Source organism: Bombus terrestris, chromosome 15 (assembly GCF_910591885.1).
Source record: "Bombus terrestris chromosome 15, iyBomTerr1.2, whole genome shotgun sequence".
NCBI classification, from domain to species: Eukaryota; Metazoa; Arthropoda; class Insecta; order Hymenoptera; family Apidae; genus Bombus; species Bombus terrestris.
In genome coordinates, this window is record NC_063283.1 from 10961193 (window position 1) to 10978190 (window position 16998).

General features: G+C 32.5%; 2 protein-coding genes across 3 annotated transcripts; one reads left to right on the forward strand and one right to left on the reverse strand.

Annotated features, from left to right (window-relative positions):
- Positions 1-7920: 7920 nt before the first annotated feature.
- LOC100642863 (RRP12-like protein) lies at positions 7921-14571 on the forward strand. Of its 2 annotated transcripts, none has more exons than XM_012316940.3 (23): positions 7921-8193; positions 8281-8458; positions 8571-8697; positions 9391-9573; positions 9657-9816; positions 9902-10074; positions 10144-10379; positions 10463-10630; positions 10701-10809; positions 10879-11043; positions 11129-11250; positions 11334-11448; positions 11518-11754; positions 11820-12046; positions 12135-12258; positions 12348-12645; positions 12726-12883; positions 12976-13238; positions 13312-13475; positions 13545-13730; positions 13817-13927; positions 14000-14159; positions 14231-14571. In XM_012316940.3, the coding sequence occupies exons 1-23, from the start codon at positions 8058-8060 to the stop codon at positions 14319-14321; spliced, it is 3891 nt and encodes a 1296-aa protein (XP_012172330.2). In that variant the 5' UTR covers positions 7921-8057; the 3' UTR covers positions 14322-14571. The 2 variants fall into 2 exon arrangements, with proteins under 2 accessions (XP_012172330.2, XP_012172331.2); XM_012316941.3 differs by having other exon boundaries at positions 14003-14159.
- Positions 14572-16106, reverse strand: LOC100644227 (glutaredoxin-3). Its single transcript, XM_003401277.4, has 2 exons — positions 15841-16106; positions 14572-15490 (listed from the first exon to the last, which is right to left on the reverse strand). The coding sequence occupies exons 1-2, from the start codon at positions 15888-15890 to the stop codon at positions 14866-14868; spliced, it is 675 nt and encodes a 224-aa protein (XP_003401325.1). The 5' UTR covers positions 15891-16106; the 3' UTR covers positions 14572-14865.
- Between the last annotated feature and the right edge of the window lie 892 nt (positions 16107-16998).

Sequence of the window (16998 nt, forward strand, 5' to 3'; positions counted from 1 at the left end):
TGTAGAAATAATTGTTGATTTCGTGAGAAACTATGAAAATTATTGAAATGTATTCTTGGCTCCAGTCTTAAAATATGGCTTATATCGAAAACTTCATGAGCATCGAAGAAGCGAAGCAGAGAAAAGATGAAATAACTTGTTGGCAACCATAGGCAAATAAATTAAAATAACAAGAAACAAAATTGTACAAGTTATCGAATTAAAAATGTATAGAGAGACATATTATGTATGTTCTTCGTTTATTGGAAAACTACGAAGAATACCGAAATATACCTAAATCTTGATGGCAGTCTTGAGATTTATGGACACTTATATTAAGACAACACTTAAGTACTTACAGTACACTCGAATAAAAGAATCGAGCGTCTACATGCTCGGCTGCGCTAGTATCAAGCAGTTCATAAGTCATATACTTTCAGTAAACTTCAATATTAACAAATTAACATAACTTCTTTCCTGATAAGGATAATGATAAGAATTCATAGCAATTACGATTACGAGTTCAAGCTCCACTGCAATATGTATGCTACAAATTTCGTTTACATATGTAAATTAATATCCAAACGATATTGGTTATCATAATATACTGAAAGTCATTTTTAAATATTACTCATTTAAATTTCATTTACACAAGGATAATCTTTTGAAACGAACTTTCTTAAATTCTTGAATCTTATGGAATAGTAGTAATTGTAAATTTCCTATGAAACAGTGATGGTTCCAAATTAACGATTAACACTACAAAAGAATTTAACAATTCGATTTCGAGTTTTTCACCGATAATATACTTGGCTACTATCTGCATAAGAAAACGAGTAATAAGAAAAATCTATCTTCACGGAACAATTATAATAATATCGCGTGCCATTGATATGTACGTCCGTACATTGGTAAAATAAAAAAAACACTGAGAACACAGAATTACGAGCTACGCGAGTCTACCAGACGAAATTTAATGCTTCACACGTCGATCGCGCGATATCCTATATAGAGTGGTGCACCTGCACGATCCATGTCAGTCAATCCATATCGACCGCTTTATCGACTATCAACCGCGGTGCACGCTCGCATACTAGCAGGTAGCAAATTTACATTCTCAACCGCTCGTAAAGTATGCTTACATCATGATACGACTAGTACATGTAATAACTTAGAAGTAATAATCCAGCCTATCAATGCGCCTATTGTAATTAATTACCATTTTCATACGATGTTTCCCTTAATTCGACAACAATATCGCAAACTTCATTTCCGTTATATTAAATTCTGAATAGTAAACGCTCTTGAAACTTTTCAATTCTTGGTTAACACTGTTTGTCTTTTATTCTTGATTCCTTAGATTTCGTAGCAGTGCTAGATTGATACTGAATATATTGATAGCGAATAAATTATCGTTCTGATAATGTTTGAATTCTTATTTAATTCTTTCGTGTATGTTCTTCTCGGTTCTTTAGATTTTATAAGCAGTGGCGGATTAATTTGATAAATTTTTGTAAATTGAACCTACTTCCGATATAGTAGATTTTGATATAAAGACTCTAACAATGTCCCATTTTATTCTCTTCGATTTGTCAAATCTTATAAGCAGTAATTGATTGATAACAGATTTTGAAAAATTGCGTTATTTCTGGGATGAAAAATCGAAGCTGGATCGCTCGATTTTGCTGGAAATTGCATCGATCAACGCCATCAATGTTCCGTCCAGCAACGAGTAATCGTATTACGCTTTGTCGTGGCCGAGCAATCCTGTTTTCGCTTGCCGTGTAATTAAACTGCGTCGCTGGACGCGTCACGTCGGTTTGATAAAATTTCGATAATCAACTTCCAACGTCCCTCATTAAGAACCGCATCTATGATCAGGATTTCATCGTGTTTTCATCATGATCTATAGTTTCTTGATCAAGATCCTGATCGAGCTACTCCTTGCACGCGTGTCATGAAATAACAAAAATGACGAAACAAGATCGTGCCACGACTTTTATGAATAGCTTTACGAGTACGCGATATTTTCAGAATCATGACGATTCATGACGTTGACTTCGTTTACCTAGAACGTAAGATGGAGAGAGGAGGCAGTTACCGAAGCGGTATTAACGCAATGGAAATATCTTTTTTGATCAAAATTTTCAAATTTGAGGATGTATAAAATTGAGAATTTGAAAACTCAAATGTCTGACAAAATTTTAAACTTTGATAATCTGGTTTTTTGAAAATTTCGAATATTTCGATATTTAAAGATTTGAAAATTCGAAAAAATGAAAATTTATTACTCGGTACTCAGGTAGTGAAGCACAGAGCTTACAGCTACGAGAAGTAATAGTAGTAGTAGAAACGGAATGAACGCAATCTAGGATAACGATAGCATGTAGTTTCTTGATAAAGAGAGGGGAATACCCGACGGGACGTCATTATGGAACGGTACGTGCTTTCCCAAGACTTTTCTTACGAACGCGGATTCCTTCTATTCCTGAATTTTCTTCCATTATTCCTGGGAATCTCGCTCGATTAACGTTAATCGCAGAAATTTCAGTATTATTAATTGCTAATTTTGAACTGAATCCTCCGTACAAAATGACTTAGATATGAAAGAAATATCAAGATAGCTTATATCAAAATAGTTTTCCACGTTATATAATTTGAAGTATGATATTATATGTATAATCCATTATCGTGCAAATGATGTTTAATATACAAATTTCTAACAATGGGCTAACTACAATTTTTATCGATGTATATAATAACCCTTAACTATCCGTATATTTTATTGATATTTTAAACAACTTTTTCTTATGCACGTAAGAAACGCGCTTGCTTAGTTTACGAGATATTCGCGAAAAATTGCCGGTACGACACGGCGTATTTCACAGAGTATGCGTCAGTATTGGTTGCCGACCACCGGCCGCTTATCTTCTGTTTATAAACGGTAGTTTATAACTTTGGGAAATGGAAAGGAATAAACTTTGGGTTTATAACTTTATAACTATGAGAAAACTCGAAGCAGCCCGGACGCAACTGCATATACGAGGCTGCGAAAAGTATCTGTTATAACTCGATTAAGAGCGAATATCATCAATATATTGGGTTTAGGTTTGGGTCAGATTTTTCAATCCAACCGTAGCAAGGTGACCCTGACAACGCTTGCATGAAATAACTATAATTTTATTTCATAAAATAACATTACTCATTCGTTTGTCCGTAATTTTTATAATTAAGTTGTTGTTATTTTACGCGGACGTTGACGGCTGCCTCGTGGCGATAGAATTGAAAAATCTGACCCAAAGCTGAACAAAGCAATAATAATATAAATTGTAAAGTCACAACAGATCGCATATGCATATGCACACTGTGCACGGGGCGTTTAAGCTCGCCCAATCCTCGTTTATAAACAGAAGATAAGCGGCCGGCAACCAATACTGACGCATACGCTGCCACGGACGCGCAACTATGGGCAAAAATACACTGTAGCGGTACTAACCGTTTTTCGCGAATATCTCGCCAGCTAAGCGAATCCACCCATTACGGTACACACAGGAGAAAAAAGTTGTAGAAAATACCCATATATTTCTACAACATATGCAAAAAATCATAGAAATCGAAGGATAGGCGACGTTCCTACAGTCTCATCATTAAATGTCCTAAAATTACACATTTATATAATTCATTTAATATACATAAGGTATTTTATATCTTAAAATATATAAAAAATTGAAATATAAAAAAATTAGAAAATGATAGCGACGAAACCAGTATTCATTTAAAGGATGTCTGTCGATACATTCTCAAAACAGCTAGATAATGATTCAAGAGATTAAGACTGTACAAATAAGTAACGATCTTCTGATGCAATGAGGGAAATACGATCGATGATCGTTCAGTCCTTATACGATGCAAAGGCATGATAAACTATTTGCAAGTTGCATAATCTTATTTCTCCAATTACTCTTGCTAACCCTCTCATGCTTGCCACTAATGAAATCGCGTGTTTACCAAAGCAACGGTAATTGAGAACAGTGTCCAAAGCTTTCGTAGTAATTAATTATAATATATTATACCGCCATGTAGTTCGGGTCTTGCGTAACTATAGTTTCATAATATTTCAAGTATTCTTTTTCCAACAAACATAAATAACATAGTTGACACAACAAATTGTTGAACTTAGCTTGGGAGATAAACAGATCGAAAATTTCTATAATTATGACAAAAATATGACTTTTGCAGGAATGATTTATAGCGAAATATAGTTAACTTTAAACATGCCATATACTTATTTATTTATTTAAGATGATTTCACTGTATTTTGTTATATTCGATTGAGTATTGTGTGTGATATGCGTGTGTGGAATCGGAGTATTGTAATTTCGTAAGGAAAACGATAGAAATATAAAACGATAGAAATTAACCAATTTTTTCTAAATTTTTATAAATTTGAGATCTTTTTCGAAAGAGATAATTCAATTCTAAATAAAAATATAAAGCTCCCAAGATTTATGAACACAAACGTTAAACACAGATTTCATGATATTTATGACACAATAATTAATTAATTTATGCGTGTTAGTATATGAAATTTTCAATTTACGTTATGTTTCCTCCATAAAATCATAAACGCCTGTAAAAATGTTCACTAGCGTATCTTGCCTCTGTGCGGCAACGACGAACACTATTTGATTATAACTAAACATAAATTAGTAGGTATTAATTCTTGAAAAAAGAAAAAAAGATAAAAATTATTATTTCTGACAAGCGATGCAATCCAATGTACCAATTATACAATAGCGCATTTGAGAATCTAAATACTTCCATATAAAACTTTCAACTTCAATTCTTATAAAATTCCTATAAAAAGATTCGGAAATTTAAAAAAAATTAAATCTATGTCTAAAAAGACTAATCTTCGAAGAAGTCATCGTTAAGCCCAGTACTATAGGCAACGACTCAAAACGCGCAAGTTTCAACGAAGCAATGAAAAAGACAAGAAAGGAAACGAAACCCGAGGTTGCACGTGTTCAGTTAGAACGCGAAAACTTGTCAAGGCATAAAAGATCCAGCAGCTGGATCTGTTCTAAGGACTTGAGAGACTAGACAAAGGGGCAGAACCTCGCTTAAAGGGGTGCATGATCGTTTGGAATAGAAACTCCGTTCCAGGTCGGGCCAGGTGCATTTTTTGTAGTTTTGTCACCATGTCCCCTTGGTAAAACCGTGAATTAACTATACCGCGTGTCGGAACTTTCGTCGTGAAATATCGATCGACTAATTTTTCAAGTTCACTTCCGAATTTGGAAATTCCGCACCGCAGACGTGGGCTTAACGATGTAAAAATGTAATTGGCATTTATGGTATGTTAATTGTACGAATTGGTAGCAATATAAGAAACGGGCCTTGTTTGACAAAATTCTCTGGCATTAAGAAGGATTTGCATCTCAAGGTGTAATAAACGATAACGCAATACTTCTACGATAGCCGCTCGGATCATTACAGCACATGATTGAAAAATCGACGCAAGATGCATTTTATCACTGTCCTCGATGTGATTATGTGAAACTTGTTTTTCGCTTGTTCGTTTGCGTTGCTAGGTAAAAACGTTGCCCGCTTGCTTAGAAAAAGGAAGATTCTTTTATTTATTATTAATTTATTATTATTTATGTATTATTAAACATCACAGATCTAAATTAAGAGTTATTTAAAAAATTTAATGTTCTTCGCTAAGGGGAATTTTGTAACACTATAAATTTGTAATACTAACTAAATTATGTTTTATGTATTCGTAACACTAAATAAATTTGTAACACTATACATTTTTCAATTATTCTATCAACTTGTATCGTTGTATTTTTATCACAACGATTTTCAAAGTATCCTGAATATTAGCATAGCCATCTTGGTATCTTAACTCTAGGAGATAATATAAACTTTCGAAAATCCACATCTCAAAAACAAGAGACACCAAAAAATAGCTGACCCTTCCACCAAATATTGATCGAAAATGTTCGAAAAAGACATCCCTTAATTATGAGTAATATAAATTCCTGGATGAGGTTGGATAACCAGAAGCTAGCTAGGAACGAGGAATCTCATGAATTCGGCGGCACGCTTATTGCGTGGGACGTGTTTTCGTGACGTCACGGAATCAATACGCCATCCAGTCTCAGCCCACCACCTACGTCACCATCGCTTCTTGTCCGTGTTCAATTACTGGAAACGAGGGTACCATGTCGTCGTGGGTCGAACTTGTTCTTCTAATGCAATTTGCCAAGTGCACGGCGTCGTTTGCAACTGGCAAAACACATTCAATTACCACGGCAAGCAAGATCGTACCCTTCTTCCTTAATTTCACTCTATTCATTCGTGGATCTCTGGTGAGAAAGGTTTCTTAAATCGCAAACATAGTTTTCGGATCGTAGTTGAAAAGGAAATGTGATTCTTTCAGGAAATTCTTCTTTGGAAAAATTTCCCAGTTTGGAGCATTTGTCACTAGTAGATCGTTTGATCGATCACACTGTTTGGAAGATTGATGGTCTGGATATTAGAAAAGAGATCGAGAGGATTTTTGATTACTCGACACGTGAAACCGAGATATAGCATAACAAGCAACAGGTCTACGTTATTTTTACGCTCTTTAAGAAAGTAGAGTTTTTTTGTATTTTACGTTGTATATTTTTCGCCTGTATTGTTTTAATAATGCCACAATTTAAGAAATATAAACTTTAAAGAAGTGTTTTAAAATTTATAAAGACATTTTCCTGAGCCATAGCCATACTATCGTATGTTATCGTATAGTTGTAAAACTAAGGCCAAATTGATAACGATATATGCAATAATTTTGCCCTCTGACGTGAAGCATTATAAATGCTGCTTTACATGATAAAACATGTTGGTAAAAAAATTCTGTAAACTTTGTATGCAATAAAAGCAAATGCGAAAGTTTTTGATTTTCCCGCCATAAAAGCAAAGCAACTATGCGAAATCCAAAATATAGTAGATGAAGTCAAGAATATGAATTTGCATAAAAATCAGCAGTCTAATCAATCTAACACATTCCAGGATATAAATCGGTAGATACTAGTATTCACATTCTATTCTTCCATTATGTACAATATACTATATACAATATACAATAATTAAATATATTTAATGTAATTAATGACAATACAATAATACATACTATACCAAGCGTTTCTTGAAACGGACAATTCATCCACGATGGTCATGGCCTCATGCAAGGAGGATCTATTCTTTACTACCTGTTAATGATTCCATCTGACAAACGTTTCCTTCACGATCGAATAATATATGTATCTCCATCAAACGAAAACGTGACTGTTGATTCGTCTGGTCTCATAAGTCATATACGGTTTACAATAAATTTGAAAATTTTCACGTCGCCTCGAGGAAGAACAGTATTCGATTGGCTAGTTTGCAAATCGCCTAAACTATGACCGTCTGCCGTCTTAATTACCCGCTCAATCATCGATAGTTACAATAAAGATCATAACGTGAATAATCATTTCGAACAACGGACGTTTAGATTCTTGATCCTCGATTTGCTTTACAAGATCGAGTCTCCTTTAATTTGTAGATAAAGTTATTTTTATTATTGATAGATCTACAAACTTAACAAACTTAGATAGATAGATTTGAAACTTAACAAATTTCAGAACTTGAGAACTTGAAAATTTTCAATTTTGAGAAAATAAAACTTAAAACCTTACGGTCTCGGAAATTTGAAACTTGGATGTCTTTCTGCCTTGAAGGCTAATTTGGCTGGTCTATTATGACATCTATCAAAAGTTCAAAAGTACATTCATAGAATATGATGGTTCCCACTTACATTTAAGCTACACGATGATGAATACATGCTGCCATCTTTCGATAGTCATTAGAATATCGTAGCAATTATTTTGCCATACAACGCCATCAATAGCGTTGCGACAATACTTGCAGCACATGCAGTATGTATTTAACCTCTTTCTATCGTTGTGAATACGAGAGAGAAATATCTGTCTTGATAAATTTCGTACCTTTTAAGTATATATTACTTAAAAATTAGACAGGAGAAGATGGGTAAATTGGGACCGCGTTTAAGTAGCCGGAAAAAGGCGAAACGTTGGCCGAAGGGTCAGAGCTCCAGTTCTAATCCACAAACTAAAAAGCATCGGGAACAGGCATCCTGGATATTCTTTAAAGATTCAACAGGTATAAACTTACAAATATTAATGATTAGAATTTTTTATGATTTTGTTTATGTGTTTGATATTATATTAAATTTTGTAATTTTCTTAGCCTCTGCGAAGCCTGGTATAACAAAGGAAGATTTAAAAAAACACAATGCTATTCAAGGGATTGAACCACAGGTAGAAACACTTGATAGCGAAGGTAACTCTTGGGAAACATGCACAGAAAATACTGCTGATACCTTTGCTACCAATTATAGTAATTGTTCAAATATATCATTTAGTAGGTTAGTACATGATCGTACTTAAATCAAACTTAGTTTTAAATATGTATTCGAAGATATTATTAAATGTTAAATTGAGCGATTAATTGAATATTATTCAATAATGATTTTACAGGTTTTTAAATCATTTTCAATCGAAATCACTGTTGCATAAGGAAATGTTAGCTGTGTTGTCTGCTGTAACGGAGATTATAAAACAGCATGGTGGTAATGAATCTAGCACAGAATATTTTGCTGCATTGGTATGTATTATAGAACACTTTTTAACTCTTTGCGGACGGGGCTGCTCGAGGAGCGGATGTCGCCGTGGACGAGAGGTATTGGTGCACACAGTTGAGAAAATATGCACGTTGAACGATTGCGTTATTCGTTGTTGAGGGTTTATATTTAGTTCATCATCGCCGTGACTATCACCAGAAATATTGAAATGTCTGAGCTATATCCTTATTGAACAGAGTTCATTTCCACTGTCTGAAGCACTGTTGTCGTCTTCTATCTTATCAGGTTCAAAATACTACTGTCACTATCGAACCTTTTCTGAATCTTTTATGCATTGTGTACATATAAGGTATTATAAAAAATATATAAAATTTATAAAAAGCTTGCTCATTCGTCTGGTAATGCCATTGAAATTCGTTCTCTCTCGGCCATCATCCTGCATCTCGAGTTTATGTTAAAGAAGATTTATGTTTATGTAGAAGATAAAATTTCTAAAGACCTATAATTTTCTCCCATCAAAAACATAACACTATTTAGTTTACTATACCCATGCGTAAGTACGTATAAGATTATTGCTCAGAAAAATAGACGTACATCAGATATCTCAAAATAAGTACCTGGAACTATGAACAGACTCGAGCAGTTATATACCGATACTCGTTCGCAAAGGGTTAAGAAAGGTATGGACAAATTAATTATTAATATTAATATCTTAGATGAGTACTTTGGAAGCGATTGAATCGGATACATCAATCGCAGCTACACTCTCTTTATTAGGCATGGGCCTAAAAACTGTCCCAAAAAATGTTTTAAATATCCAATTTGGAGCTGCAAGTAGAATTTTCTTAAATATCCTAGTTAAATATGCATCGTCGGAAGAGTACCTAATACTTCGACATGTAAATCGTTTTTCATTCTATTTCTTTATATGATTTTAAATATTACGCCAAGGCATACTATCTATATTTTTAATTTTTCACAGTGTATTCATTGTTTATCTGTGCTCCTTCGAGCACAAGAAGCAGCCACATGGTCTAGTTCATCTACAATGCAAGTGTTGGATGTTATTTTGTCATTTACTATACACTATAAACCAAAATTAAGAAAATCAGCACAACATGGAATATGTGCTATATTAAACGGTAGCACAAATCTGAATAAAGAAATTATTCGAATAAATTGGACAATTTTTAATAAACTTTAATATTACAATGTTAATAATTTTAGGAAGTGATATCATGAAAAGTGAAAACCCATCGCAATATCATCCAGCTACTCCATACATCGCAAAATTCTGTATTGGTCAACTTGATTCCAAGTCCGATGGTATTACAAATGTTCTCCATGTCCTTACACTACTAAAAGACATTTTCCATCATTTACCAAAGATTCATGTGAAGGTATTTGTTGACATTTGTTAAGGAAATACATATATTTATATTATACAATTACGAACTTTTATTTTCCAGACTATCAGTGAATCTTTATTGAAGCTTATGACTATGAAAAATGTGTTAGTAACTTCATGTTGTCTACAAACCTTTCATGGTTTGTTCGTTTCTCGACCATCAGAAGCTATTCTACCAGTACAAAGAAATGGGCAAATCATTACTGCCTTATATGATTACCAACCTCCAGCAACTGATACACAACCAACTTTAGCGTGGCTAACTGTAATGCAAGAAGCATATTTGAATTTAGCCCAGTAAACAAACTTTTATATTTAAATTCCTTATATCCAATTTTATTGAAGAGATAGTAACTGCTGAATGTATTTTTCCTTTATAGCAATTCATTAAATTTATGCGCAGTTCTGTTACCAAGAATTTTAGACAGATGCATGCAATTGTGGCTTTCGGACAAATCAGAAGTTATATCTGGTTCTTCGCACACGATAAAAATTTTATTACAAGACTGTGTCGGTAAAATATGTGAAACCGAAGAATCAATGAAAACGTAAGATTAAATTTAATTATTATTCTTCGTATCTATAATTTATATTTCATCATTTATATCATACTTTTAGATATAAGGACACTATCAATCAGATAACTTTTATGATCCATCAAGCATTAGGTTATCAGTATTTGGAAGCTTGGTATCATATTCTTCATTTAATAGCCCTACTGTTTCAGGTAATATTGATTTTCTGCTTCTTACCCTTTTGTCAATGTTGTACAATTCAACGTTCCCTTTTATTGCAGGTAACTGGTAAAGCGAGAAGTCCGCAATTAATAGAGATATTAAAAACTCTAGCTGAGTTACGTGATTCTTACAATTTTGCATCGAAAAATGACGCTGAGTACGCTATTGGAGCTGCGATAAGAGTACTAGGACCGGAGACAATATTAAATTTGATTCCATTGAAGGCAAGTAATTCTATATGAACCGGATTATGCTAAGAAAGGGAAACTTTATTTTATAACTACAGTAATATAAATCTCTATTCTATAGGTATCGGACAATGCGATTAATTTAAAAAGAACTTGGCTACTACCATTACTGAAAGATTGCGTGCTAGGTGGATCACTTACTTTCTTCATGGAAATATTACTACCTATCGTTGCATTGTGCGAGTAAGTATTTTAATCTATCTTTATTATAAGTGTATAAATTATCTTATATTGATATTTTTAATGATAATTATACTCAATTTTAGAAAAAAAGCAACCGAACCTGTAGGCGGCAAAACTTACGAATTTCTCGTTTGCCAAATCTGGGCTATTTTACCAAGTATATGCAACAACGCTACTGATGTGAAAGATAATTTCAAGGTATATATCAGAGATAAATATAAAAGATATAGTATCAAGTATCCATGAGATAACTTTTATCTTGTTTAGAATATAGCTAGACTGTTAGGAACAAATTTAAATGAGAGAAAGAATTTAAGGATGTCGATAATGTCTGCCTTACGAAGATTAATAACGAAAGCAGTCGAAGACGACAAAAAAGAAGATATACACGAACTAGCTAGATTTGCAAAGAATTATTTACCATTGTTTTTAAATCTATACACTACTAAGCCACTTGGAACTGACGAAGAAGGACAACGCTTTGCTACATATGATACAATAAGGGTAATTTGTGAATAGAAGGAGTAATTTTCTTTAAAGAGATTAACTAATATTTTGTACAATTACAGGTGTATCTTACAATTACGGATAAGGAATTGGTACACGAATTATTCGATCGTGCGTTATTTAAGTTAAAAGAACCTGATATCGACGATTTTTTCAAAGAAAGTATTCACGATATAATAAGATTATTTATTAATTATACTGACATTAACAGATTAAAGACGTTTTACGATATGAGTGTACCTCTTCTTAAAGAAATTTCTAAAACCAAGGAACAGAAGAAAGCATATAGGTAATTTTTTTAATATATTTGGAATTACATATTTTAATTATCTTTTCTGCAAAAACAAAAATTATTTTTTGCTTGTATGTTCTTTCAGGTTTTTAGAAGAGATATGTGGCAGTGAGAAGGAAACATGTAAAGAGTTTGTAGTTCAATACAGACGGGAGATACAAAAATTATTAATATCCTCAGCTACTGAAGTCGCAAAACCAAGCAGAGGAGTAAGTGCTAACTTATAAACGTTGTTCCATAATATCAATTTCTTATGAAAAGTTTAACAAATAAGCCTTACTCATCTTTTTTTAATTAGGCACGATTAAGATGCTTAATTCATCTGATCAAAATTCATCCACAACTTGAGAAAACTAAATTCTTAGAAGCCATTGTGCCCGAAGCAGTAATCTATTTAAAAGATTTAAATACGAAATGTCGAACTTCTGCATATCAACTTTTAAACACTATTGCCGAGAAATTTCTACAAAATCCTACAAATCTTAAAGAATATGTTAATATGCTCATGGTTGGTTTGAGTGGTGCGATAGAAAATATACAAAAGTATTGTACCGCATCCTTGCTGGCACTTTCCTCTATCACTTATCATTACAACGGTACAGTTTATTTCAAACTAAAGTTAAAATAAATATTTCGTATAAAAATAAGTAATAGCATATTAAAAATATTACAACAGGATCTTTAGGTATAGAGACAGTTAAAGAAATCTTGGGACAAGCTTGTATTTTTGTTACAAGTCCGACGAGAGAAATTGCAGAAGCCGCATTGGCATATATCAAAGTCTATATTACTGTGATACCATCTCATATTGCTGCTTCGAATTTAAAATTGTTGGTTAGTAACAAAGGTGTTTAATTAATAACAATAAAAGATTAGTAACAAAATCCCATATAGTTCAATAAAAAAGCGAATTAATGAATTTGCAGATAGACGGTTTATGTGCAATGAACGATGACTGCCATAGGCATTTCAGACAAAAAGTACGAGATATTCTAGTAAAGTTAATAAGAAAATATGGAATGGAAACAATTTCTGGCATGATTCCAGCTTCTAATGCGATGTTACATAAGAGATTGAAAAATATGAATAAGGCAGAAGAAGCAAAGAAAAAGAAAAATGAATTGAGGAAATTGAAAAAACAAGAAAATGACGAGGATACTGAATTCAGTGCAAAGAGAAAACCTAAAAGGTAACTTTGTATTTTACTTTAAACGAAATTTTTCTTAAACTGAAACAGCTCTATAATCTTTATTAAAATTCAGTATGGAAGAAATATTGGCGGATAGCGATGATGAGTTCGATGAAGATATGGACAATGAAGAGTCAAGGAAAAAGAAGAAAAGAACATCGCGAAAGGAAGCCTGGATTCATGAGAATGAAGAGATTGTTGATCTCGTTGATCCTGCGGCTGCTCGAAATATATCAAGTAAGTCTAGATATTTTTTAAAATTCGATTAGTCGAAGTTGGAATTAAATTTACAAAATAATTTTTTAGCAACGCAACCTACAGTCGCTATAAATTCAAAAATAGCAGCTATAAAACGGAAAGATCGTGAATTTAAGACTACATCTGATGGTCGTCTTATTATCACAGTAGATAATGAAAAAGATAATGAACCAGAACCCAAGAGAAAGAAGAAATCTGCACTTTTGTTGCACAGTGATTCAGAAGACGATTATGGTAAGAATACATAATTGTAGAAAGATGTAAAGTAATTCAAAGAAACGAATGAACGAAGTCAATGAATTTTTATGTTACATGATCAGAAGATGATGTTCAGTCTGTAGCTATGTCGCAAGCAATGGATAAAAAACGTAAATATAGCGATAGTTATGATAACATTAGCGTAAGGAGTGGATCCACATTGAAGTATCAAGGTATAATAGTAATATATAATCTATAGTAAATTTTGGTCTGTTGTTTAATAATCATAATTTTGGTATCCATAGCAGGAGGGTCTGGAATACATCGACCATTGAAAAAATCAAGAACGGAATATATACCAGGAGCAGAATATAAAGCATCAAAGGCTGGAGGTGATGTTAAAAGGAAAGGAAAACCAGATCCATATGCTTATGTACCTCTGTCAAGAGCAGCATTAAACAAAAGGTAAATAATGATACCATGAACTTTGATTTAAATTAAAGATATGCATCGAATTGATTTATTTTTATCTTTAGAAAAAAGAAGAAGAATGCGAGTAAATTTCAGAACATTATTAAAGGAGCGAAGAAAGGTGCGAAAATTGGAATGAAGCAAAGGAAAAACTAAAGTATAATATAGCATAGAAATATTTTCAAAAACTATGCTTTTGTGGCATGAGTCTCTAATTACGATTAGGTTTCACTGGTTATAAATTTGTACATACATAAAATACATGATATAAAGATGTACAAGAAATGACACTGAATTAAAAATCTGTGATGATTTATAACATATGTGGATTAATATATTAACAGATAAACACTTGAGAAATTGATATATTGTTTGAAAATAAAGTGACTGTCACAGAGCAAGAGAATTCCTATATTACTATTTATTTGTCTTATGCAATCTGTTGACTAAAAATTAGCGCTTACAAAAAGATCCTTTTACACAGGTGGTTTAATTTATTGTATATTTCCGCAGAACAAATATTGAAATCCTTACAACTGATACAAAATAACTTACAAATAATTATATTAATATAGGGACTGGTCTTTTTTTTAAAAGAAATTAATTATATGATCCTTAATAAGTGCCTATAATTAAGCACTTCTATTAAGCTAAAAGTATTTAAATATTTATGTAAACAGAAACTCACGTTTCTTTTGCATTAGCTCTTCTTAGGCAACATGCTTTCCAGCTCTCCAGATTCGTTCATTTCTTTTACAATATCCAATCCTCCAATGAGCTCTCCATTCACATATAATTGAGGATACGTTGGCCAATCACTAAATTTTTTAAGTCCTTCTCTAACATCGTTATCTTGTAAAATATCAAACGTCTGGTAATCTGTCTTACAAGAATCTAAAATAGAGACTATTGTTCTAGAAAATCCACAACGTGGAGTGGTAGGAGATCCTTTCATGAAAAGCATACAGGGCGCTTGATTTATTAATTTCTTTAGTCTTTCTTCGAGTTTTTCTTTAGGTTTACATGTATCAAACGAAATAGAATCTTTATTGGTCAATAATTGGCGTTTAATTTTCTCTGCTATAGCTGCAGGATTAGCTCCATCAATTCTATCGACTATGGTGTCATTTCTTGTGAGAACAACTGTTGGTACTGCGCTGATACCAGCTTTCAAGGATACATCAGGTATTTTTTCAGCTTCAATCTTGGCGAACCTAACCCCCTGATACTCGGCCAGTTTGCTCATTTCCTCGATCACATCATTTATTTGCGAACACTGATCGGCCCAGGATGCGTAGAAATGAATGACAGAAAGATCTTGTGACCTGACACGACAAACGAACACGACCTTGAAACTGACTTAGCAACTTCCCTAGTTTATCACAGAATTACATCGATAAAAAATTCTGACTTGTGAACTTTTTCACATCGAATGAAAATAATATAAAGTTGTAGTTATCTTTTGTTATATTACAATATTTAATCTATTTCATCATAAAAGTAAAAATAGAAAATATTTTCTTAATATTTTCTACTTTGAACAATATTTCGAGACAAATTGAATTGAGATTAACTGAATCTTTTATACAATAATATGTTAAACAATGAATGATATTCATCGACTAGGTTATATTGTTTCTAGAAACTGAATTACTTATTATTTAGAATTACTCACTTGACGTAATTCTTGTATTCTTGTTCAGAATTAAGATTAGTGATAGACATCCTGTCACTTTTTGTGTAATTGATAAACACGCGATAATATTATCAGGAAATATTTTGCAAATTCGTTTATTCAGTACAACAGCTTCTGCGCAACTTTTAACACCGCTTTTATAAACGTTTTATATTCACAAATGCGAAACTACCGCGACTGTGCAGTACTTCGCCAATCCTCTACATTCTATAGTATAATAGTTCTACTACACATGGTATTCTACAACAAACTTCATTAAATTATTTTAATAATTTGTGAACAATACTAATTTATGGCTTAATTATTATCGAATTATCTCTGTTATTTGACGAATAAAATAAATTGAAATGTTGTTAAGGAAATTATATGTATGTATACTAATTTTTGTTTGGATCTTCAATAAAAAAACACATATTATTTAAATTTAAATAATTTAGAAAACATTTAATCCAATATAAAAGATATAACATTTTTTTTATGAAAATAGAACGAAGTGACAAATGTATTACACATTGTGAACTGACTTTAAGTCACTGATTCTCAACCGAAAGGTAATATAAACAAGAATTTATTCTATAATTTATTCCATGGTCATATAAGATCTTGACGTTCATATACCGAAACCTAGGGAAAATCTAGAAATTGAGTATTGACTAGTTATAAAAAATCAATGTGGAAAACAAAAAGTTCTGTGCATGCGTGACATGCTATGAATGCTTTAGATGGAGACAGAGACGCTCTACTTATCTCTGTCTGTCTCGCAAGAACACGGACTTTGTTGATCTTTCAATGTTGATTTTTCGCGGCTAGATACGACTCAGTTTTCGGGCAGTTTTCCCTAATGAGTGTGCAGATCTGTTTATATAATCATGGTTTATCCAATGGGACGAGTCGGAAGAGGTACATAAAATTACGTAATCAAAATCTAGGGGAAACAAAAATTCAATTCATAGTTTATAACACATATAAAATGAAAAACTATTTTACCAAACATTAATTCCCCAATAAATATATCTCTCTAAAATGTTAACTGTAATAACCTGCAAAAAAGCTATGCAACGATATTGAAGAACGTACTATGATAAATCGTAGTATAACTTGACTTTTACTTGGTCAAGCAGTACAGTAATGTTCCAT

Coding starts and splice junctions, on each gene's coding strand:
- LOC100642863 (XM_012316940.3), top strand. CDS start 8,058: ATGGGTAAATTGGGACCGCGTTTAAGTAGCCGGAAAAAGGCGAAACGT. Junction 9,817..9,901: donor AATATGTGCTATATTAAACG/GTAGCACAAATC, acceptor TAATAATTTTAG/GAAGTGATATCATGAAAAGT. Junction 11,251..11,333: donor CCTATCGTTGCATTGTGCGA/GTAAGTATTTTA, acceptor ACTCAATTTTAG/AAAAAAAGCAACCGAACCTG.
- LOC100644227 (XM_003401277.4), bottom strand. CDS start 15,890: ATGTCTATCACTAATCTTAATTCTGAACAAGAATACAAGAATTACGTC. Junction 15,491..15,840: donor GAATACAAGAATTACGTCAA/GTGAGTAATTCT, acceptor TTGTCGTGTCAG/GTCACAAGATCTTTCTGTCA.